Here is a 23,127-nt window from a genome sequence, read left to right on the forward strand (position 1 = left end):
GCTGGGTTGTGTAATTAGGTGCACTGTAATCTGGTTATTCATTTTAATCATATTTGTATATGTTGATGATGTTGTTTATACTGTTGCTGTTTTATCTTTTTATGTAATTTACTTGTTGATGTTATCCACTCTAAGCCCACGTGCGAGGAGAGTGGAATATAAGTCAAGTAAGTAAGTAAGTAAGTAAGTAAGTAAGTAAGTAAGTAAGTAAGTAAGTAAGTAAGTAAGTAGTAGTAGAAGTAGTAAACAGACCCAGGATCAACAGCCCAATCAGAACCCAAGCTAGGACTCTGGAAACTGCATGATCAGGCCTCTCTCAGAAGTTCACAGAGGATCAGGCCACTTGGAGCTTTTGAAGCCCCTAAACATTGTAATATTCAATAGTCAGTTTCAAGTTTTATATTAGTTCCAGGGCACGAGAATCTGAAGTAATTCCAACCCAGCTTTTACTCATGTCTCTGAGTAAGCTGCTAGAGAAACTGCTACGAAGGACTCAAGCCTTGCATTCCTTTATTCATTTCTCCTAAATAAAGTTTCTCTCTGTTTATTTTAAAAACAGCATCTTTATACAGCATCTTCCTGGATAATTGCAGCATCTTACAGCCGTAGCAAATCTTTTGTTAAAAAATGACGACATGCATAAAAATAAGTTGTGGATTTATGGGGAAAAAATTAACAAGTACTTAAATCTAAAGTCCCTTTTTAAGCTGAGGCCCAGGCCAAATGGTCCTCCTGCCAAGGGCTGCCAAGCCTCAGTAGTAGTGGGGAATCCCCCACCCTGAGATTCCATTGCCTTCCACTGCTCCAAGCAGCAGAAGGGGAGAAATTTTTTAAAACTGCCAGTGTCACAAGTGACAGTGGGTAGTTCTAGGAAATGCCAGAAACTCCATGGTTTTATTTATAGAGATTCCAGTGATTCCTAGAGCAATCTGCTGTCACTTCTAGCTTTCCCCCAGAGGTGACATCATCATGCCCACAATGTTGCCTCCACCTTTCATGTCTCTACCCCTAACACTCCTGCCATTTATCAGACTTGGCCTGGCAACCATACTCCTGCCCATTCTTCCTCCGAGAAGTGCTTACTGACAGGCCTAGAATATTTATACCAATGACAACATAACAACATTCGATTTATATACTGCCCTTCAGAACAACTTAATGCCATACTCAGAGCGGTTTATAAGGTGTGTTATTATTATCCTCACAACAATCACCCTGTGAGGTGGGAAGGGCTGAGAGAGAGCTCTAAGAGAGCTGTGACTGACCTAAGGTCACCCAGCTGGCCTCACTCTGGAGAGGATGCTCAGAAGCTAATAGAGCTTTGATGGCAGAAGCTGTTTAAGCCTTCTTCATTATCTCAGGAGAGCTCTGTCTGCCCTGCCCTGCCATTCCTAAGTAGGTCTGGTTCTGTGGCTTGGGCAGTATTGGGCCCTGGTCCAAGTCCCACATCCTCCAACATCCTTTCGTAAGTTTTCCAGGGACCGGAGTGGGAAGGGGAAGAATACATAAAAGCCAATAAAAAGTAGTGTCAATGTAGCGTTTTGTTTTGTTTTCAACTAGGCCTGCGAATGACCTTTCGAGAGGCAGCAGAGCCAACTTTTCTCCGGCACAAAGCCCCTGAGGGAAATGCCAGCAACAGATGAAATCCATTATAGTACTGCTGGGCTGTGGGCCGAGCAGAAAGCTGAGTATGCCATCATCATAAAAGAAGGCTAGGCCAGCAAGCCTCCACACAGCAGGTGCACAGAAGAACACAGCACAGCGCATGTTCCTGTAAGGTCGCGCCATATGGAGTGGGTTTGCTGGATTATGAAGCCAGCGCTATGAGGGAAGGCAGGGAAAGAGTAAAGATGAGAACAAGCCAAGTGCTGCTAATGCATCAGGGTGAGCTTCAAACAGGTCATCTCAGCAGACAAGTCTCTAGCACACAATCCCCTGCGTTCAAGTTTCTGCACCAAGCCTTCCTAATGGAGCTGTTTTTTCTAAAGGGTACCACCTAGGCTGCAGTCAGAACCGGCCCTACCACCGGAATGTGCATTTAGTCAATGGTCCTCAGTGTCCAACTCAACTTTACTAGGTTCTACAAAGTTCAAAAGTTACAGAAGAGGACCCCACTATGCAAATCATCAACGCACATCTTCCTTTAGAACTTGATATCCTCCCTGTTTCTGGCTATTCAGACAGAGGCTGCGGCTGTTACTGCTTGGTGCCACCACTGTCTCTGGTTTGCCCTAGGAGCAGGGCTTTTTTTCAGCTGGAACACAGCGGAACGGAGTTCCGGCACCTCTTGAAAATGGTCACATGGCCAGAGGCCCCACCCCCTGATCTCCTGGCAGAGGGGAGTTCAGATTGCCCTCTGCACGAGGGCAATCTAAACTCTCCTCTGTCTGGAGATCAGGGGGCGGGGCCACCGGCCATGTGCCCATTTTCACCGAGGGCAATTTAAACTTTAAAAAACTCCCCCCTTGTTCCAGCTGACCCAAAGTGACGTCATTGTGTGGTCCTGAGTTCCACCACCTCTTCCCCCCCGCACAAGCCCTGCTTAGGAGCATCAGCCATTGCTACCCTGCAGTCAGCAGAAGCCAGTGAGCAAGTGGCAGCAGCTACAATTTCTTCTCCTAGCTGCCATCTCCTGTCATTCTCCCAAGCAGACTTAGAAGGGCCCATATCTTGCCACCCACACCGCACAAGGCAACAGTGGTTGCTGCCCCTGTGCCTCAGAAGGTCCATGGTCAGTGGTAGTCCTTTCTGAGCATCTCAGACCCCTTGGTGGCTGACAAGCAATACGGATGTCAGCCCAGCCTGGTTCAGGGTTTTAGTTATTTACTTCAATGCCCAGTGTTTCTGCAGCAATCTCTCCCACCCATATGAATCTCCCCATTTGCTGGAATCTATTGGAGAGGATTGCTCTGTTTTGCTACAAAAATTGTAGGGCTATAACTTTCCTCTTTGTGGCTGTGTAATCTTTAGAATCAAAAACCCTGGCAGAATTCGAATGTTCCATCAATCAGGCATGAATTAATTGATAGCTTACTGGTGGTGGCTAAAACGCTGATAGCATCATGATGGAACCAGAAAAATATCCCAAATATAGATCAATGGTACATTAAAGTCTGGGATCAATTCATATTAGAAAAATTATCATATGTCACACATAAAAATGAAAACCTCTCTTTCAAATCATCTTTCTTTGAAAAATGGTGGCCCTTCTTCTTTTAGTTTATTGCTAGCAAAGATATGTCTCCTCCGAATGAATTCTATCGGACAATTCTTGACAGTTAATCACTCCGTCTGTTAGCATATATTGTTAAAACTGTTCAAACTGTATTTTATCTTTGTTATTGTCACTCCATGATGTTAATGTTATTGTTCAACTTGTTATTTCTTCTTCTGTAGTTATAGCTATTTGTTTCTCAATAAATAATTTTAAAAAAAAACCTTGGAAAGCACACATAGACATCTACTAGCATTTCAGATGCAGAGTATAACATTTTTTAAAAGGTGATGTTATTGCTTTCGGGTTTGTATTGCAATAGCACTTTTAGTGTGTAGCTGATTTTAAACACGTGCACATTGCTTTGAACCCTTCAGCAGAAAGACAATCGACAGACAATAGTAGTCATCCCCTTTCTTTCATCCACCAGTGACGCCCCAAACAAAAGATGGGGGTGGGGGGGAATAAACAAAAGAAATTTACCTTCTGAACTTGCCTGTGTGAATCCCAAGAAACATGTAAAATAGAAAATGGTCCAGAGAAAAGGGGGCACCCTAAAAAGAGGGAGAAAAATAAAAATTAGTTTATTCCATTAGGAAAGATCTGCAACAGAAATGTGTGGAAGACAGACCACCAGGTTGATTTTGATGAAAGACTCGCTGCCACATAGCACAAAATCAAGTCATTCCCTACTAAAGCTTCCTAAGAGAGAAACCGACAGTGCGATCCTAAGCAGAGTTACTCCAGCCTAAGCCCACTGAAATCAATGGTCTTAGACTGGAGTAACTCTGCTTAGGATTGCACTGTAGAGGTTTGTAGCACCAGTGTGCTTTGCATTAAATTCAGACTCCACGCTTAGAAACAAGGGACAATGATCCTGAGTCCATGTTTATTCTAAACGACACACCTTCCAACATTTCACAGGTAGAAACAGGAACATACTTTGGGAGGGATGCCCTTTGAAGGGTCATGAAGGCAAGTCCGACCCCCTACGCTCTTACAGATTATTTAAGGCTCTTTCCTGCTTGGCAGTGCTCACTCGCTTTGTAATAGCCTGTCTGGCAGAGAATTAAAAGCCCAAGGAGTCTGTTCTTTGGGTTTAATATATATACTAGAAGAAGCAGAGTTGTCCTCTATTACATGACTAGTAGAGGCAAATCAACCTCCCCAGCTGCAAAGGCTGAAATGCTCTACATGGAGTCTTCAGTGTTCAGAATCGAGAGTTTGCTGCCAAATCCCTATAACTGTGTGAGTGTGAGAAAGAGGGTTTTCGAGCACAGCATTAAGAGTGGCAAGAGGAGCTGAATACAACCCCACCTATGATTTCCCCATATGCTCCAACAGCCCCATGTTACCAGGGACATTTCTCCTGTTTTGTCCTTTTTTCAGTTTCAGGGATGCTTTGTTAAAATGTTGTTACTTCCTAGAATTGTCGTTCTTTGTGTTACAGCTCACCCTTCCTGAGTTTCTCTGGAAGGGGAAGATGAATCCTTCCTCTAGTGTATACAGCTTCTCATTTCATACTCTGCAGCTTGAGGAGGTTGTTCATTTTGATGCCTTGATTAATTTATTCATTTATTATTATTTACTTCATTTATTATTATTATTATTTACACTCGTCTTCACAATTAGGACCCAAAACTTCATACATCATTTCCTCCTGACTGGCCCAACACCACCCCGCAACCTTCAATAACAGAGCAGGGATTTGAATCTGGGTCTCCCAAATCCTAGTCTGATACCTTAACTACTACATCTATCTGGCTCTACAGTGAGTCTGTTTCTTGTCCTCTTCGTGCAGTACAGAGTACACAGGATGGGTTTTCATCCCAATTCTAGCCCTGTACACAAGTTACAGTGAATGCACACAGAATTCATGAACAGCATACATTAGATTTTTCTTTATAGGTGCACTGATCACCTCCTATGTTACATTCAATGCACATACAACTGAACATGTGGTTTAAACTCTACATATATCCAGGTACTGGTTCCTGGTTTCATTTCTTAAATGAACGTGGATTGGCTCTTTTTTATAAACTGGTGTATAAATATACTTACAAGGTGTACATGTTCATTATAACATGTGAACAGGGCTTCTATGTCAGTGAGGGGCCATAGCTCTGTAACAATGGTTGCTAGTCCCCCACTGGGGGAGGGGGATCCCCCGCTCCCACCCTCTGCCCCCTGCCCCTGCTTACCTGACTGGCGGGGGAGGCACGGGCCTCCCAGAGCACACTCCTGGGGGGCATGGCATGCTCCCACAGGCCTGATCCAGGCCTGAATCAGCCTGGATTGGACCCAAATCAGGCCACTGTAGAGTGCAGGAGCACTCCCATGTTCCACAGCGGCCTGTTCCAGGCTGATTCAGGCCCGAATAGGCCCAGATCGGGCCCCTGCGAAGCATGGGAGCATTCCCACACTCTGCAGCAGCCCATTCCAGGCCAATTTGGGCCCAGTTCAGCCCCCCACAGAGTGCAGCCTGCATGATGGCATCACTGCCTGGAAGGGCACCAAAGCAGATAGGTGCCAGGTCCCCCATCAGGAGGATAGCGGGACCTGGCAACCCTATCTGTGACAGAGCACATGTTTTGCATGAGGAGGTCTCAGCTGCCGTCTTTAGCATCTCCAGGTAGTAAAAGAATTCTCCTAAGTGAAGCAAAGCTGAGATCTCTGCCTAAATCCTACAAGAACTGTGGCTGGTAAACGTTACTGGGCTAACAGAGCCGATGATCTGAGTTAGTGCAAGGTAGTTTCATATGAAATCAGTTGACTTTTTTGGCACATAAGCTCCATGCAATCGATTCGTCTATTTCACTGCATAAACCAAATGGTTTCGTACATACTCATCAACATCTACAACAGCGCATGATAACTCAGCTACATACCAGAGTCAGAGTTTCATTACCAGCTCAACCACAATGCTTTTTTTCCAGCGGAGGCAGCTGACATGTTTAGCAGATGTAATTCAATGAAGAGATATCAAGGCAAGTGTGTGACGCGTGTGAATCAGCACTTTAAGCCAAATTGACTCTGAACAGCTCCAGGTGCCGAACTTCTGTATGTTTGTGTGACATTTTTCATGCATCGTTTTTATGCCCTGGTTTGTTCTTTTAATGCATTGCGTGAATGTGTTTTATTTAGTTAGTTGTGAGTAGGTTTCTGGTACTGTATATAGTTTTTTAAAACATTAAAAGAATAAACAAATAAGGACCAGGCTCAAAATATTAGGGACGTATGTGTCTATTTTTGCCCATTTTTATATGTTGTACTTTGTGACCCTTTTCATTTAATTCATCTTTGTTGCTAGTGTTCCTTGATAAATTTACTGTAACTCTATTTTACACTATTTTAATGCCATTTATAGGCCACTGATACAAAATAGCTTTTGAAACTCTATACCAGTGATGGCGAACCTTTTTGAGCCTGAGTGCCCAAACTGCAACACAACACCAACTTATTTATTTCAAAGTGCCAACACTGCAATTAAACCTGAATACTGAGGTTTTAGTTAAGAAAAAACAACTCATACAGTTGTCCCAACTAATTAACATCTCTTTCTCTCTCTCTCTCACTCACTCACTCAGGAGCCATGACTGAAAGTAAAGCAAGTTAAATCAAAGCAGTTTGCCCTTCTTTACACCAGCAGCCCGGCTTGCAAGCACTCTCTCTCTCTCTCTCTCTCTCTCTCTCTCTCTCTCTCACTCACTCAAGAGCCACAACTGAAAGTAAAGCAAGTTAAATCAAAGCAGTTTGCCCTTCTTTACACCAGCAGCCCAGCTTGCAAGCACTCTCTCTCTCTCTCTCTCTCTCTCTCTCTCTCTCTCACTCACTCAAGAGCCACAACTGAAAGTAAAGCAAGTTAAATCAAAGCAGTTTGCCCTTCTTTACACCAGCAGCCCAGCTTGCAAGCACTCTCTCTCTCTCTCTCTCTCTCTCTCTCTCTCTCACTCACTCACGAGCCACGACTGAAAGTAATGCAAGTTAAATCAAAGCAGCTTACTCTTCTTTAGAAAGCCAGCCCCAGCAGCCTGGAGCTGACCTAGCGATCAGCGACTTGGCTCGCATGCCCACAGAGAGGGCTCTGCGTGCCAGCTGTGGCACGCGTGCCATAGGTTTGCCATCGCTGCTGTATACCATTCAGTGCAAGGAAACAAGCAAAAAGGCACAACAAAAAAGAATCACAGGGTCAATTTGCACAAGAAAGAAACCGAAGCAAAAATGGGGATTTTTCAGTCAAAAGAGCAAGGAGAAGCAATTGGAGATCATCCCAGTTGCAAACCTATGACACACATTTCCTGCGATAAGTTCTGGCCCCATGATACGTGTGTATGTGTCTGTGTGTCTATATGTCTCTGTGTAAAATGCCTTCAAGTCACACCCAACTTATGGCGGCTCCAGCAAGGGGCTTCCAAGGCAAGTGAGAATAGGGTTGCCAGCCCCCAGGGGGTGGCTGGAGATCTCCTGGAATTACAACTATCTCCAGGTGACAGAGACCAGTTCACTTGGAGAAAATAGCTGCTTTGGAGGGTAGACTCTATGACATTATGCCATTCTGAGGCCCCTCCCCTCCCCAAACCCAACCTTCTCCAGAATCCCAAACCCCCAAAATCTCCAGGAATTTCCCAGGCCGGACCTGGCAACCCTAAGTGAGAAGCAGAGGTGGTTTACCATTGCCTTCCTCTGTAAAGGCTGCCAACTTGGAAGGCTTTAAAAGGGGAGTGGACAAATTCACGGAGGTCAGGGCTATCATTGGCTACTAGTCATGATGGATATCTACTCCCTCCAGTACCAGAGGCAGTGTGCCTCCTCTTTATATTACTTGCTGGGGAGCATGGGCAGGAAGACACTGTTGCAGACATTGCTCTTGTTGGCTTCCTAAGGGCAGCTGGTGGGGCCATTTATGAACAGAATGCTGGACTAGATGGGCCTTTGGTCTGATCCAGCAGGGCTCTTCTTATGTTCCTATGTAATGCTTTCTGGCACACAGACTACTAGCCCTCTGGATTTCATTGCCACAAGATGGGACAAAGGCCAGTGTCTGTCCGCTTCCTTTGCTCCGGGTATGTTTTTCTCTAAGATCTCCATGGCAGGACACGTTCCTCTTGCACAGAACACTTTTGGGCTCTTTGAACAACATTAGTCTAGCGCAAGCATAAACACCTAGTGCTGGAGGAAGGGAGTTCTGCGGGGGGAGGGGGGCTGCCTCTACAACACCCAAAGAGAAGCGCACATGGAGCAAAGGTGTAGGATCTAAGCCAAAACACTGAGGTGGCATTCAAACAGAAATGCATATCCAGTGGCTTATTTATGCTGTAGGATTCACTGTTGACCAATCACTGCTGCTGTTGGGGAAGGAAGGCACGTGAACGGGCCTCCCATGCGCCCTCCCGGGGCGGTGCAATGACATCCCTGACATCATCGCACCACCCCAGGAGCACTCCTGCACGTCGCCACTGGCCGATTTGGCCCCAAATGGGCTGAATTGGGCCCGTTTGAGGCCCAAATCGGCCTGCTGCGAAGTGGGCACGCCCCCTGCAGCTGCACAGTGATGTCACCAGAAGTTACATTACCGCGCAGCTGCAGGCCTGCACATGCAATGCAGAAGACAAGAGGGAGGTAAGGTCTCCTCCCTTCCCGCCAGGAGAGTAAGGAGACTAGGCAACCCTTCTCCTCCCTCCCTTCCCAGGAGAGTCCCCTCTCTCATTCATCTTCTCTCACATCCCACCCTGCACCTCTACGTGCAAAAGCTAACCGCTCCTCTTGGGCTCAAGAACTCTGCTGAACTAGGATTCCTGGGTCTCCTGGCACCTAGGAGGAGAAGGGGGAGAGAGAATGAATGAAAGGCAATGTGGTGTATGTATTGCATATATTACAGTGGAGCAGTCTGTTTCCACCCCGATTTGCATGAGTTGGTTTAGTTTCATAGGGCGGAGTTCCCTACCTAGTTGGTTCTGTTTGTTAGCAAGAAGCCTAGACTGGATGATCTCCCTTGTTCTGCAACCATTTGCTCACATCCTTGTACCTCCACGTTAATAAACAGATATTGTATCGAGTACAAACATGTCTACTGAATGAGCCTGAGAGTCAGAACCTGAGTGAGTATCCTAATCCTGACCTACAAGCAGGGCTTTTTTTCAGGGGGAACGCGGGGGAACGGAGTTCCGGCACCTCTTAAAAATGGTCACATGGCCGGTGGCCCCACCCCCTGATCTCCAGACAGAGGGGAGTTATGGACTGAGTGGCGCGGAGGGCAATCTAAACTCCCCTCTGTCTGGAGATCAGGGGGCGGGGCCACTGGCCATGTGACCATTTTTGCAGAGGGCGATTTAATCTTTAAAAAACTCCCCCCTTGTTCCAGCTGACCCAAAGTGACGCCATTGTGCAGTCCTGAGTTCCACCACTGAGTTCCACCACCTCTTTTCCCAGAAAAAAAGCCCTGCCTACAAGTAAAAAGGAATGATGCAGGGGAGACCTGACTGCCACTGATGAACCCACCCTTCCATAAAGTACGGTGGAGAGAAGGGAAATCATAGGGGATTAGGAGTTCACAAGGGGTGAAAGTTATAATTCACATGCACTTTTTGCTAACATCCATTGCAAGCAGTCCCAAAATTCACCCGCTCTCCAAGCACTCAGAAGAAAAGCTCACATCAAAACTGAGCATAAAATCAAGTCAAGTCATGGGAAGGGGGGGGGGGTTGCCCATGACTACCTTCCATGGGTCCTCCAGCTGTCTCCCATTCAAAAATTTAAGCAGGCCCATGTGTTCAGGTGTTCTTGGACTACGTGCCAGGCTCAAAAGTGACCTGCTTCATTGCTGAAGGGAACATGGAACTTGCCCAACAAGCATGGCTTTTTGAGCCTCAACGGTTATGCACGCTGGCCCGCGAGAGTGCTCAGCTCGTGATTCCATGCGGTCCACAAAGCTACGTCACAACCCCTAGCAAGATTTCCCACAAAACACTAAGCTACAGCCGATATATATATTAGTGTAACAGGCCGGGGGGGGGGGGTGCGTGATGTTATGGCCTGCTTCCCAAATTCTCTTCTGGCCAACAGAATTTCAGAGAACTTTCAACATGACTTGAGTTCTGCAGAAATGAATCAGGCCGTTAGAAAGGGAGATGCAGAACGGGTTCCAACTGGCACCACGTTTCCCTTTAGTAGACAGCCAATACTGTATGAGACTAAAACAGGGACATGAGCCAAAACTTTGGAAGAAAAGGGGAAAGACAGAGAACGAACACATACTGGCAAATATATACTATTCATGGAAAAAAGCAAACACCACTTCCAAATATCAGATCTGCAGCCGACAGAGGCTAATGGTTAATGCTAGGTTTTTTTTATTCCTTCTAAGAATTGCACAGTTTCTCTCCCCCCCTCCCCCGCTTCCTTCCAGTTACAACTCTGAGTAATTTCATGCTCTACGCCATGCGGCTGGAGGCTCTCCAGCTCTCCATGCAATCAGAACTGCTACACCACAAGTTTCAGCGGTCGCCCCATCGCAACAGCTTGGAGGGGACATGCAAGATGGGGGGAAGTGAAAGACAGGGAGACATACAGAGGAATCTCCTGACCTTGACCTTGCCTTAATATTTGGCACTTAATTGAATTTTTATTCCACTTCCAAGCCAAAAATTGCCTCCCAGAATAAATCAAGAGACAATACAAACGGCAATTAAAATTCAATGCAAAACTGTTCTTTGGAGAACAGATTCTCAGATGAGCTGCATCCAGGCATGATAAAGGAATGCCCAGCGGCTTCCTGCCCTCTCTGTCATCACCCCATAGATAGCACAGGAGGGCAGATGATCATCATCTGGTGTTGGACCCAGGTATGATGATGGGATGGCTAGCTGGCTCCTGCACCCCTAGTGCCTCCATGTCCGGGGGGGGGGGGGCGCTCTGAATCTAGTCAGAGGAGCAGTGGAGGAGAGAGCTTGGCCCTTTCTTCCTCACAGGTTATTGCTACAAAAGCACCCCAGTGTCTATTTCCCAGTAAGTGATTTAGATCAGGGAAGCTGTCCACCTGGGGACGAATACGCATCACTGTTGCCCCTGTGAAGTTCAGAGAGTTGGATCCTACAGAGGACTTTGTGGATGGAAAGAATTTCGGTCTATGGAGTATGACCTTTCCATTTCCTCCCACTACAGCCCCAAATGCCCCCAAAATTCTGCTCCTAGGGGACTGGGAACTCCCAGCAATGGCTTATGGGGAGCTGGAAGTCTGCAGACCCGAAGGAGATCAGCAAAATCCCTCCCCCATTCTCCATGAGATCCAGACTTGAGTCATTGCGCACACACGCACCCCGCCTTGCAGTATCTGCCTTAAACTAATCCCCACAAGCCATTAAGCTTTCTGTCTCATGCCCAGAAGTGACCACTTTGCTATGGCAAGCTGGGGTTGACACCACAGTTTTACAGGAAACTCTCGATCATCTCAGAATTCACTTTGGGATGCAAAATCCAGGCCAAACCAGAGGTGGAAAAACAGGCACAAAGATGTTTGTCTGAAGTCCCCTGAAGCATGGGGGACAGCTTTCTAACATCTTCAGTTTTTTTCCTTCAGGTCATATTTTGGTTGTTAGATCGCACAGTCTTGTGAAGAGAGTGTTTACAGGATTTATAAATAAGTATGTCTACCCTACCAGCTGCATATATATCCAAGTATTCTGCTTTCGGGATGATTGCAGATTTCTCATCCATGCCGATTCCACCAGGAAAACAAATCATCATTTTAATTTTGCTTCTCTCTTGCCCAAGTCAAACTTACGATATCTCTGTTTTCATGCCACTTTTGAACAACCGCTGCATCACTTGCATACAAATATCATACCCTGCACATACACAATTGAAACAAATCTACAAAGCAAATGGCAGAGAAGCAAGACAATTGACGAAAACGTAAAAACCAGAGAAACGTTTTGTTGTCCGCCATGCCTGAGACACCACAGTCAAAGGCGGAGAAGAAGACCAAAAATAGCAAAGTTGATGCAAGGAGTGACGAGGAGCCGATGCAGAGGTTCCTAGATCCCCAGCAAATGGCAAGAAAGAGCCATTTCTGACAAAATAATTCAGCAGAAGGTCCGCAATGAGGGTTTACTCTCCCTCTCACATACAGACACCCCCTACCTGCACCGCTACCACCACCACCACCACTTTCTTCACCCTGTAATGGGCATCTCCTTGAAAACTGCAGAGAGGGTCACCTGCCAGGATACCATCTCCCAACAAGCAGCTCCCACCCACGACATGTCCACTGACCAACTGGGCATCAATTGCCTGCCCCTGGATTGCTCTTCTTGCTTCTGGCTCTTTATAAGTTCAGCTGCTGCTGCTTCTGGAACGCGACCTCCGGGCTGTTTTGGCCTACGTTTCCCACTTCCGATCTTCAGTTGCGGCTCATGGAATGGGACCCTTGCCTGCCCTGGACCGCACTTGCTGCTTCTGGCTTCGTTGAACTGATGACAGGCTCTCCCAGAATCCTAAACCTGACAGCTTGGGGCCTGACCTCTATCAGATCTTCTGGGAACCTGCTGATTTCTTCCCTTTATTTCAAAACTGACCAGACATCAGTGGTGAAGCATGTGTGTAGTAGTATCTGAGCCTTAAAGGAGCCTGCATTCCTCATTTTGGCAAGGTCAGTCTCTCTAAGAATCCTGTGATATTTCACACATTGCAGGGAACTCTTGGGGGGAGGGAGGGTCCTCAGGGCAGACTAGACCCCAGGAAACTTGGGTTCAGATCCCCCATGGAGCTCACTGGATGCTAAACTACATGAGACGAATTACATGAGGATGCTCAAGTGAAGGGAGACGCAATGTTAGCCGGGAAGCATAGATTTAATTTTACTTCTCTCTACAGAGTCAGCAATGATCACTCCTGAGGGCCGCAACTCCTCATTGGACTTTTACATTGAATGCTTCCGTAGACGTACTCAGGCTGAGATAATTGACAAACAACAACACCTAAAGCAGAACCTCAGCCGTGGAGAAAGAGAGGCCATAAACAGCCTCCAAAATAATTCTGGCATCGTAATCAAGGAAGCTGACAAAGGCGGAGCAGTTGTCATCATGGACAAACATAATTATATACAAGAAGCAGAAAGACAACTCTCCAACACAACATTCTATAAAATACTACCTTCTGACCCCACGGAGCAATACAAAAGGGAACTCAATAAAATATTAAAAACACTCCCCATGGACATACCAGAATGCATCCATACGGACACACCCCAGGAACCACGGCCAGGAAGATTCTACCTACTACCCAAAATCCACAAAGCGGGTAACCCAGGACGCCCGATTGTTTCAGGAAAATGCACCATCACAGTAGGAGTCTCGGGATACATGGACTCTATCCTCAGGCCCTATGCCACCAGCACACCCAGCTATTTACGGGACACCACTGACTTCCTCAGGAAAATACAGTCCATTGACAACCTACCAGATGACACCATCCTAGCAACCATGGATGTGGAGGCCTTGTACACCAATATCCCACATGCAGATGGACTGCAAGCCATACGGAATATCATCCAGGACAAAACCACAGCACACCTCGCCACTGAACTTTGTCACTTCGTACTCACTCACAATTACTTCGAATTTGGTGACAACTTATATCTACAGGTTAATGGCACAGCCATGGGCACACGCATGGCACCACAATATGCTAACATATTCATGGCGGACTTGGAGCAACGCTTCCTCAGTTCCCATCCACTGGAACCACTACTATACTTAAGATTCCTGGATGACATCTTCATCATTTGGACCCATGGGAAGGAAGCCCTTGAGAGATTTCATCAGGACTTCAATAACTTCACCCTACTATCAACCTAAGCCTGGACCACTCTACACAACAGGTAAACTTCCTGGACACCACTGTACAACTACATAATGGACGAATAAATACCACCTTATACCGGAAACCAACAGACCGATACTCATATCTACATGCCTCCAGCTACCACCCTAAACATACCACTCGGTCTATTGTCTACAGCCAAGCCTTACATTACAACCGTATCTGCTCCAATGCCCTCGACCGAGACTCACACTTAAGAGATTTACAACAAGCATTTTTGAGACTACAGTACCCACCAAATGAAGTGAAGAAACAAATCAACAGGGCCAGACTAGTACCCAGAAACAGTCTGCTCCAGGACAAACCTAAAGGAACTAACAACAGAACACCACTGGTTGTCACCTATAGCTCCCAGCTCAAACCCATCCAACATATCATCAGTGAGCTACAACCCATCCTGGAAAATGATACCTCTCTCTCAGAAGCCCTGGGTGGAAGACCTTTCCTTGCCTACAGACAGCCCCCCAACCTTAAACGACTTCTCACACACAATCATGAATCGGCCAGCAGAGTCACCAGCACAGGTACCAGGCCCTGCAACAGATCCAGATGCCAGCTCTGCCCTTATATCTACCCAGGGAATACAATTACAGGACCCAATGGCATCAACTACACTGTCTCTGGCTCTTACAGCTGCTCATCCTCCAATCTGATACATGCCCTCATGTGCCAGCAATGTCCTTCTGCTCTGTACATTGGACAAACCAGCCAACCTCTAAGCAAAAGAATAAATGGACACAAATCTGACATTAGAAATGGAAACGTCCAAAAACCAGTGGGAGAACACTTCAATCTACCAGGACATTCCACCAAAGACTTAAAGATCGCTGTGGTTCAACAGAAACCTTTCAAAAACAAAATCCAACGAGAGGCTGCTGAATTGGAATTCATATGCAAATTTGACGCTGTCAAGCTGGGACTGAATAGAGACTATGAATGGTTATCACATTATCACAAGTAACAGATTTCCTTTACAGCGGCGTGGTCTGGGGGAGCCCAGTGACGCCTCGTGTGGGCTTTCGGGGACCACAGTTCTCTTTGTCAGATGCATCTGGCAGGGAGAGCTGTGGTTATCAAGGGCTTATACTACATAGAAATTGGATGCTTTTACTGCTGCAAACTAACACGGCAAACTGACTACACACCAAAAGGAGATGTTTACATTTACTAGCAAAGGAATGTTTTGGTTGCCTCCACCCTAATTGCATCTTGTCCCTCCTCTCCTTCTCTCCCCTCTCCCCCCTCCTCTTCTGTATTTGACCAGTTTGTATCATGCATCTGACGAAGAGAACTTGATTCTCGAAAGCTTATGCTGCAATAAAATTGGTTAGTCTTAAAGGTGCTACTGGACTCTTTTTGATTTTACTCCTCAGAGGGTTTGTTAATTTCCTAACTACCTCCCTGAAGGCTCTGTCAATTATTAATAAACTCTCTGCAGAGGTGAAATTAACAAACACTTTGAAGAGCCATCTTTGCAGGCTCTGTAGAGAAGTGAAATTAACAAACCCTCTGAGTAGCAATCTTTGCCTACTCTGTAGAGAGGTGAAATTAACAACCCCTCTGAGGAGGGATCTTTGCCCACTCTGTAGAGAGGTGAAATTAACAACCTCTCTGAGGAGGGATCTTTGCCCACTCTGTAGAGAGGTGAAATTAACAACCTCTCTGAGGAGGGATCTTTGCCCACTCTGTAGAGAGGTGAAATTAACAACCCCTCTGAGGAGGGATCTTTGCCCACTCTGTAGAGAGGTGAAATTAACAACCTCTCTGAGGAGGGATCTTTGCCCACTCTGTAGAGAGGTGAAATTAACAACCCCTCTGAGGAGGGATCTTTGCCCACTCTGTAGAGAGGTGAAATTAACAACCTCTCTGAGGAGGGATCTTTGCCCACTCTGTAGAGAGGTGAAATTAACAACCTCTCTGAGGAGGGATCTTTGCCCACTCTGTAGAGAGGTGAAATTAACAACCTCTCTGAGGAGGGATCTTTGCCCACTCTGTAGAGAGGTGAAATTAACAACCTCTCTGAGGAGGGATCTTTGCTCACTCTGTAGAGAGGTGAAATTAACAACCCCTCTGAGGAGCGATCTTTGCCCAGTCTGTAGAGAGAATAAAATTCAAACTCGGCTTTCTAGCTAACATTGCGTCTCCCTTCCCTTGAGTGTCCTTGTGTAATTCATCTCATGTAGTTTAGCTCTCAGTGACCTCAGGCCACTTATTTCTCCCAGCCTTACCAACCTCGTGATGTTATTAGAAACAAAAATGTGGGCATAAGCATTTGTACTTCCCTGACCTTCTCGGAGTAAGGGTAGGATAAAAACTTTTGTCAGCCTTTAATGAGGAGAGAGAAGATTGACATGACAGCCAAATGACCATCAAGTATTGCCAACTACCTGAATAACTGACCCTTGTGAAGTATTGCCATATATTCCCTTGGAGCCAAGAATGCCGCTATGCAGATTGGTAGGTTCCCTTTTTAATTTCATTCTGGTGTCATTAGAAAGCCAGTGTGGTGTGGTAGTTAAAGCACTGGGCTGGAGTTCAACTCCAGTCCCTACTCTACCACAAAGCTCGCTGAGTGATCTTGGGCCAGTCAATCTCTCTCAGCTTAACCTACCTCACAGGTTGTTGTGAGGATAAAATGGAAGAAGGGATTGATTTCAATGGGCTTAGACTGGAGTAACTCTGCTCAGAATTGCACTGTAAGAGTACTGTTCACAGGGAATGGATGGAGGGTAAATTGCCCTCTACTCTGGGGGCAACTCCAGGAGTGAAGTAGTTTCTCCTACCAGCCAGCCCCCAACTTAATAGAACTGCCTGTAAACACTTACTTTGGTCTTTCTATAGTTCCTGTTACTTTGCTCTATTTCTGTTTTTAATTTCATTTTTAAAAACATTTTGTAACTGTAGGCCGACCCTGGTGCTTCCGGGATAAAAGCCAAAAAACAAACAAACAAAAATAACCCCTTCTTCAGCGTCATCTACAGATACCTTACCCAACATTGTTAAATGTTAATAACGATTCATTACGATTGTTGGAAAGATAATTTCATTGTTTGCACAACAGTTAATGATTTCCTTTTGTAATTAACACATATATTAACCCTATAAATTAGGGTTAATTTTTTCTTGCAGTTGTAATAAAGTGAATGTTTTTTTTAAAAAAAATAATACTTGACCAATATATGACTGGTTGATTAACCAAATCTTTTGTGACCAGTAAAAAGGCCCACCCATCTTAATACAGTCCCAACCACCACCACCACCCAAAAATGTTGTGAAGACTGGAGAGAGGGATTGATTTATAGGCATCTCTGGAGGAAATGGAACTCGCAAGCAGGGACAAGCAACTTCTCTCTGGGACTTCACTCAAACAAGCCGTGGTTCTCCAGGGACTCAGAGCCAAACTACAAGTGACACCTGACACAGGTTGGACACTTGTCAGCTTCCCTCAAGTTTTGATGGGAAATGTAGGCAGCTTGGCAGAATGTTGGACAAGTGACAGTTGAAAAGTCCATTGGACAGCAGTCGGAGAGCCAAGCTGCAAGACCAGGATGCCTACATTCCCATCAAAACTTGAGGGAAGCTGACAAGTGTCCAACCTGTGTCAGGCATCACTTGTAGCTTGGCTCTCAGGCAGAAAAAGAACTTTCCCATGAACTGTTACCCGAGAGTCTTCAACTGAGGAAGCTGGGACCTTCAGCGTATAAAACAAGTGTTGTACTACTGAGACATAGCCCCTTCCCAATAAAAGAAACGGTGTTATGATGCAGGGATACTTGACTGCTTTCTACCATTCTTCTGATGGGCCCATTAACGGTATCGGGAAGATGAATTCAGGCACGAGTACGGTTTCCAACCTTCAGGTGGTGGCTGGCGATCTACCACATTTACAACCGATCTCCAGGCCACAAAGATCAGTTCCCCTAGAGAAAAGGACTGCTTACGAGGGTAAAATCTATGGCATTATACCCTACTGTGGTCCCTTCCCTCCCCAAGCCCCGTCTTCTCCAGGCTCTGTCCCCAAACTCTGAGAGCCAGTTTGGTGTAGTGGTTAGGAGCGCAGGACTCTAATTTGGAGAGCTGGGTTTGATTCCTCACTCCTCCACTTAAAGCCAGCTGGGTGACCTTGGGCTAGTCACAATTCTCTGGAGCTCTCTCAGCCCCACCCACCTCACAGGGTGTTTTGTTGTGAGGATAATAATAACATACTTTGTAAACCACTTTGAGTGGGCATTAAGTAGTCCTGAAGGGCAGTATATAAATTGAACGTTGTTGTTGTTGTTGTTGTTGATTTCCCAACCTGGAGCTGGCAACCCTCGGCACGAGAGAGGTTTGCCAATCTTTCCATTCCTTTGATGCAGCCCTCTGACTGAGGGACGGGCCTCCTTGCACAGGGAGCACTTTTTCGTGCTGAATGCTAAGATTATGTGGACGGGTTGTGGCTCAATGGCAAAGCATCTGCTTGGCATGCAGAAGGTCCCAGGTTCAATCCCCAGCACCTCCAGTTAAAAAGGATCAGGTAGGAGCTGATGTGAAAGACCTTTCCCGAGTCTCTGGAGCGCCACCGCCAGCCTGAGTTGATGGGACTGAGCTTGATGAACCAATAGTCTTATTCAGTATAAGGCAGTTCCACGTGTTCGTGTGTGGTCAACCCACTGGTCCACCGAGCTCTGTAGTCCACTCTAGTGGGCAGGCACACATGCTGCAGACAGGAGCACACTCATGCTGTTTTGATTGGCACTCAGGGGAGATCTCCCTGGCACTGCTGGTGTCGGTGGTATGGGAGAAGGCAACACGCTTGGCTTGTGACCATTATGGACTCCTAGACTCACACAGCCACTGACCAAGTCCAAGGCAGTTCCTTGAGATACTGGCAGCAATTCTGGGACTGGGCTTCTTCTCAGCATGTCTGATCCTCATCTAGGTTTGCCACCCCCCCCCCCAAGGCTTGAAACTAGGGGACGAGAGGGTGTACTAGGAGGACTTACCTCACATCATTCTCAGCACAATGCAGAATGGGTCATGTGTGGGGCCAGCATGAGGAGGAATAATAACAACAACAATAGTAACATTTTATTTATATACCACCCTTCAGGACAACGTAACACCTACTCAGAGCAGTTTACAAAGTATGTTATTATTATCCCCACAACAATTGCCCTGTGAGGTGCGTGGGGCCGAGAGAGCTCTGAGAGAGCTGTGACTGACCCCAGGCCACCCAGCTGGCTTCAAGCGGAGGAGTGGGGGGAATCAAACCGGTTCTCTCGATCAGAGTCCCGCCGCTCTTAACCGCTACAGCAAACTGGCTCTCAGAAGTGCTCCAGAGAGCACAGACCCATTTCAGCGCCTTCCCCTCCCCTGGTCAGGTATGAGGTGGGGGCAGAGGCTGGGACTGAGGGAAACCCCACCCCCACAAAGAGAATGGGGTCCCAACCCTTGCCTCTGCCCGTCAGAAACTTCACCAAAAGACACTGCACTTCTTTCGGCACTTGGGCCCAAAATAAAAGCTGCCTTCCGCTGGCCTCCTCTGATCTTGCCGCAGCCCAGCAGGGTGTCAGACAGAGGAAGGCCTTTCCTAGAACCCCAGGCCCTTTCAGCAGAGAAGCCTGGGACTAAACGTGGAGCTTTCTACCTATGCTGCAGGTGCTCTGCTCTGATCTGCAGACATTCTCCAAGAGACGAAGGGGAATTCACTGCAGAAGAAGCCATAGGGCCAGCATCTGTGGCCTTATGCAATCTGCAACCAGCCATTTATCCATCCCATGTAAAACGACATCCTTACAAGAAGCAAAAGAGGCTAGCAGAGACCCTGAACAGTTGTGGAAATTTCAACCTAAGCCACACACACACACACCCCAAGCTACATCTGCTCAGACTCTTTCATACAGTTATTAGAGATGGGCAGTTTTGCTGGCCTCCTTCAGGTCTGAGTTTCTAAATCTTCCTCCACTCGCTTCCCCTGCCTTCCCCTCTAAACTCACACTACGTTTTGGAGTTCCCCAGTCCTGCACATTGCCCACTCCACAGACGAGCTGCGCATGCAGTCCTACTCATGCATCCACTGTGTGCACGAATGTGCAGATCAGGGCCATAAATCCCAAAGCTGAAGTAAGGAGCAGAACAGATTCTCTCTGACGCCTTCCTACAACCATGCCAAAAAGAAAATTGAAAGAACAAAGCAGCACTTTGGGGGAGGGGGCCATCAAACCGCATCGGGGTGGCCAGGCATCATGGGTGCAGCCACTTCACCAACCCAAAGGAAAGGTCCCTCTGCCATGGGGCATTTATCCTACCCACGGAGGAGGCTGATGGGGGAGGAAGGCAGAACCTCGTTCAGGATCTTGGAATCCAGCCTGAAAAGGGGCTCCCTGCCCAAGGAGGGCCTGCCCCATAGTCAGACAACCAAGCCATCAAAAGATGAGAAGGAGGAGAGTGATTGGCAACCCTCTGTCATGCCTGTATTCAGCTCCCAGTGACTATTGGGTATCTCTGCATCATGCCAGGATATGGTTCTGTCTCCAAGCCAGTTATCCCCCAGTTAACAAATGCCATCAACAAAGGCAAAGGAGAAGAGGCTGCCCTTCTGTCATGCTCAGATGCCTCACTCTCTCCCTTGGAGCAGAAGTTTTAACTGATATTTATACTGGTTTAAATTGGCTTTGGGAAGCCAATTTTTGGCTAAAAAATGGAGAAAAACGAGCAAGGAAAAAACCCTACATAGAGGATCAATAGAGGGGACAGTAGTTGTCTGTTCTGCCCCCTCCTTCCTAGATCTTGGAGACCTTTCCCATTCTCAGGCCCCTCCCACCTCTCTTTCGGACAGCTGCCGCCTGCCTCTCCCATTCACAGCCTGCTAAAAGGCGGGCAGGTGTTTCCCCTTGCAAAGGCAACACCCCACTCAAGAAGAAAGGCCAGGGCAAAAGGAGGGGCCATCCTCATCAAAGCTTCCAGACATGCTGAAGCCAAGTCTGGGCAAAACGGAAATGTTTCCACATTTGACGAAAGAAAAAGGAGAAGGAACAGAGACTCAAACAGGGGTCCCTTTCTGCAGAAGAAGCGGCAGCAAGCGGTAGGCTTTGAAAAAAGTGGTTCACAGTTACACGATGAAGTTGTGGGCACAAAACGCACACGTATGCAGCTGTCTCAGATTTATGGATGCTCGGCACAGTCCATAGTTATGTGGGTAACCATGTTGGTCTGCAGCAGAACAGCAGGATTCGAATCCAGTGGTGCATTAGAGACCGACAAGATTTTCAGAGTGTATGCTTCAGAGTCTGAAGAAGAGAGCTTTGACTCTCAAGATCTTGTTGGTCTCCAAAGTTCCTCAGCATCGTCCAGTCTGAGCAACTCTCCTAAAAAGTCCCTTCTCAGTCTTGTTACCTGACGTCCTTCTAATTGGAGGTGCGAGGGAGCAGATCAGGTACATTCTGCATAAAAAAACGTGTTCTGCCACCGAGCTCAATCAGAGAGGAGGAGATCATGTCAACATGACTGGCTACACACAGACAAGCAGCGGCTGCCCACACGTCTTCCCAAGGGGCACCTCCGATTGGGTCCTTTTGCACACAAAGCGTATGCCCTGCCACCGGAGGATGCTCCAAAGTTGCCTTGTGCAGTTGTCTTTCTGCACCCCCAATCCATCTCCTCCTCCTCCTCCTCCTCTTGCCTGGAGACACCCGAGACTTCCCCTGTTGACTCAGCAGGCTGCCTGGTTCGGATGGCAGCCTCAGTGCCCAGGGCTTGCCTCCCCCCTCTCCGTGAATCCCCAGAGCACGCTTCAATCAAGGGAGCGCCTACAAACCATCACCGATAAGGCCGCCAGTCGGCTTAACCCGAAGAATAGAAGAGGGGGTGTGGGAAGGAAACTTTCCATGTAGCAAAGGACTGGGTTGCTTTTTAAAAAGGAAGAGTGTTTCTGAAATATGTTCAGAACTGTTTCCATGCTGGGTTTTTTTCCCAAATCCTGGAGGGAGAGAGAGAAGAAACGCTCTTCCAACTCCCCCCACCCCCCAGAACTGGGGGCCCAACCCCATCCACACAGAGCCATCTCTGGAAACTGGACAGGAGTCCTTCCTTCCTCTCTGGCCCCAGGAGGAAGATTTCCACATCCTCAACCCAGATTCTCTCCCGTTCCTTGTTTTCCAAAGCACCTCCCCCCCACCTGAGCTCTGCCCCCCTCCCCAGCCCTCTCTCGCCCCTCCAGCCCTACCTGAAAACTTTGCCGTGGGCCAGAGCTCAGCCCGCCTCCCCAGCCCTCGCCTCCCCCAGCCGGCCCTCCCCACCTCCAGGTCCTGCGCCTCCTCTTGCTCCTCGCCCAGATCTCGCCCCCCCCCGGCTCTTTCCAGCCACCCCCCCGCAGCCAGCCTTGGAGGGGCTCCGCACTCACCCCCTGCTCGAGGCAACTGCGCTGAGTCTGGAAACCGGTCCCAATTCCGCCTTCATCCCGTTTACTGCATTGTTTCGCGGGGATCCATCAGAAAGCCGGAGAAGGGAGGCTGGCCTGGGGGGGCATCCTTCCCTTGCGACCTCCCCCGTCGGCGTTACGAGCTCCGCTCTCTTCTCCGGAGTCCCTTCTTCCCCCGCTGGCAAGGACTTTTTAATCCCATTTAAGTCTCCGATCGCAAATACCTTGGGGGGGAAAGGAAGGGGGGGAACAGACAGAGCACGGTGGGCAGCGGCGCTCCCGCATGACTTCTCGCCTTCTTTCCACCCAGCGACCCGTCTACTTTCAAATTATGAATATCCTTAAGAGCATTGAAAGTAGCCGAAAATGCCTTTGCTCGCCCCTCGCTCCTTCAACCCCGATGCAGGTCCTTTTCTACCATTGCATGAAGGCGGAGAGCACGACTGGAGTTCTCTATTTGCAAATATAGCATGCTTGTTCTTCCGCCACCCGAAACTCTGCTCTGGACTTTGAAAGAGGAGAAAGGAAAATTTGGAAAATTTTAAAAAGAAAGAAGTAGGAGCAAGGAGCTGCCGCCTGAGGTTGCTCTTTGCTGCCCTCTACTGTTCGGTAGAAGCGATGCACTTAGTTCTTT

General features: G+C 47.5%; 1 protein-coding gene across 1 annotated transcript in view; it reads right to left on the reverse strand.

Annotated features, from left to right (window-relative positions):
• The window catches only part of COL27A1 (collagen type XXVII alpha 1 chain), a 342,023-nt gene extending 319,217 nt beyond the window's left edge, over positions 1–22,806 (reverse strand). The window contains exons 1-2 of the mRNA XM_054997267.1: positions 22,476–22,806; positions 3,698–3,768 (exon numbers count right to left, since the gene is read on the reverse strand). Coding sequence (XP_054853242.1) covers positions 3,698–3,768; positions 22,476–22,531 — 127 coding nt within the window. The 5' untranslated portion in view covers positions 22,532–22,806. The remainder of the gene's footprint in view (positions 1–3,697; positions 3,769–22,475) is intronic.
• Between the last annotated feature and the right edge of the window lie 321 nt (positions 22,807–23,127).

This window comes from Eublepharis macularius, chromosome 14 (assembly GCF_028583425.1).
Source record: "Eublepharis macularius isolate TG4126 chromosome 14, MPM_Emac_v1.0, whole genome shotgun sequence".
Taxonomy (NCBI): domain Eukaryota; kingdom Metazoa; phylum Chordata; class Lepidosauria; order Squamata; family Eublepharidae; genus Eublepharis; species Eublepharis macularius.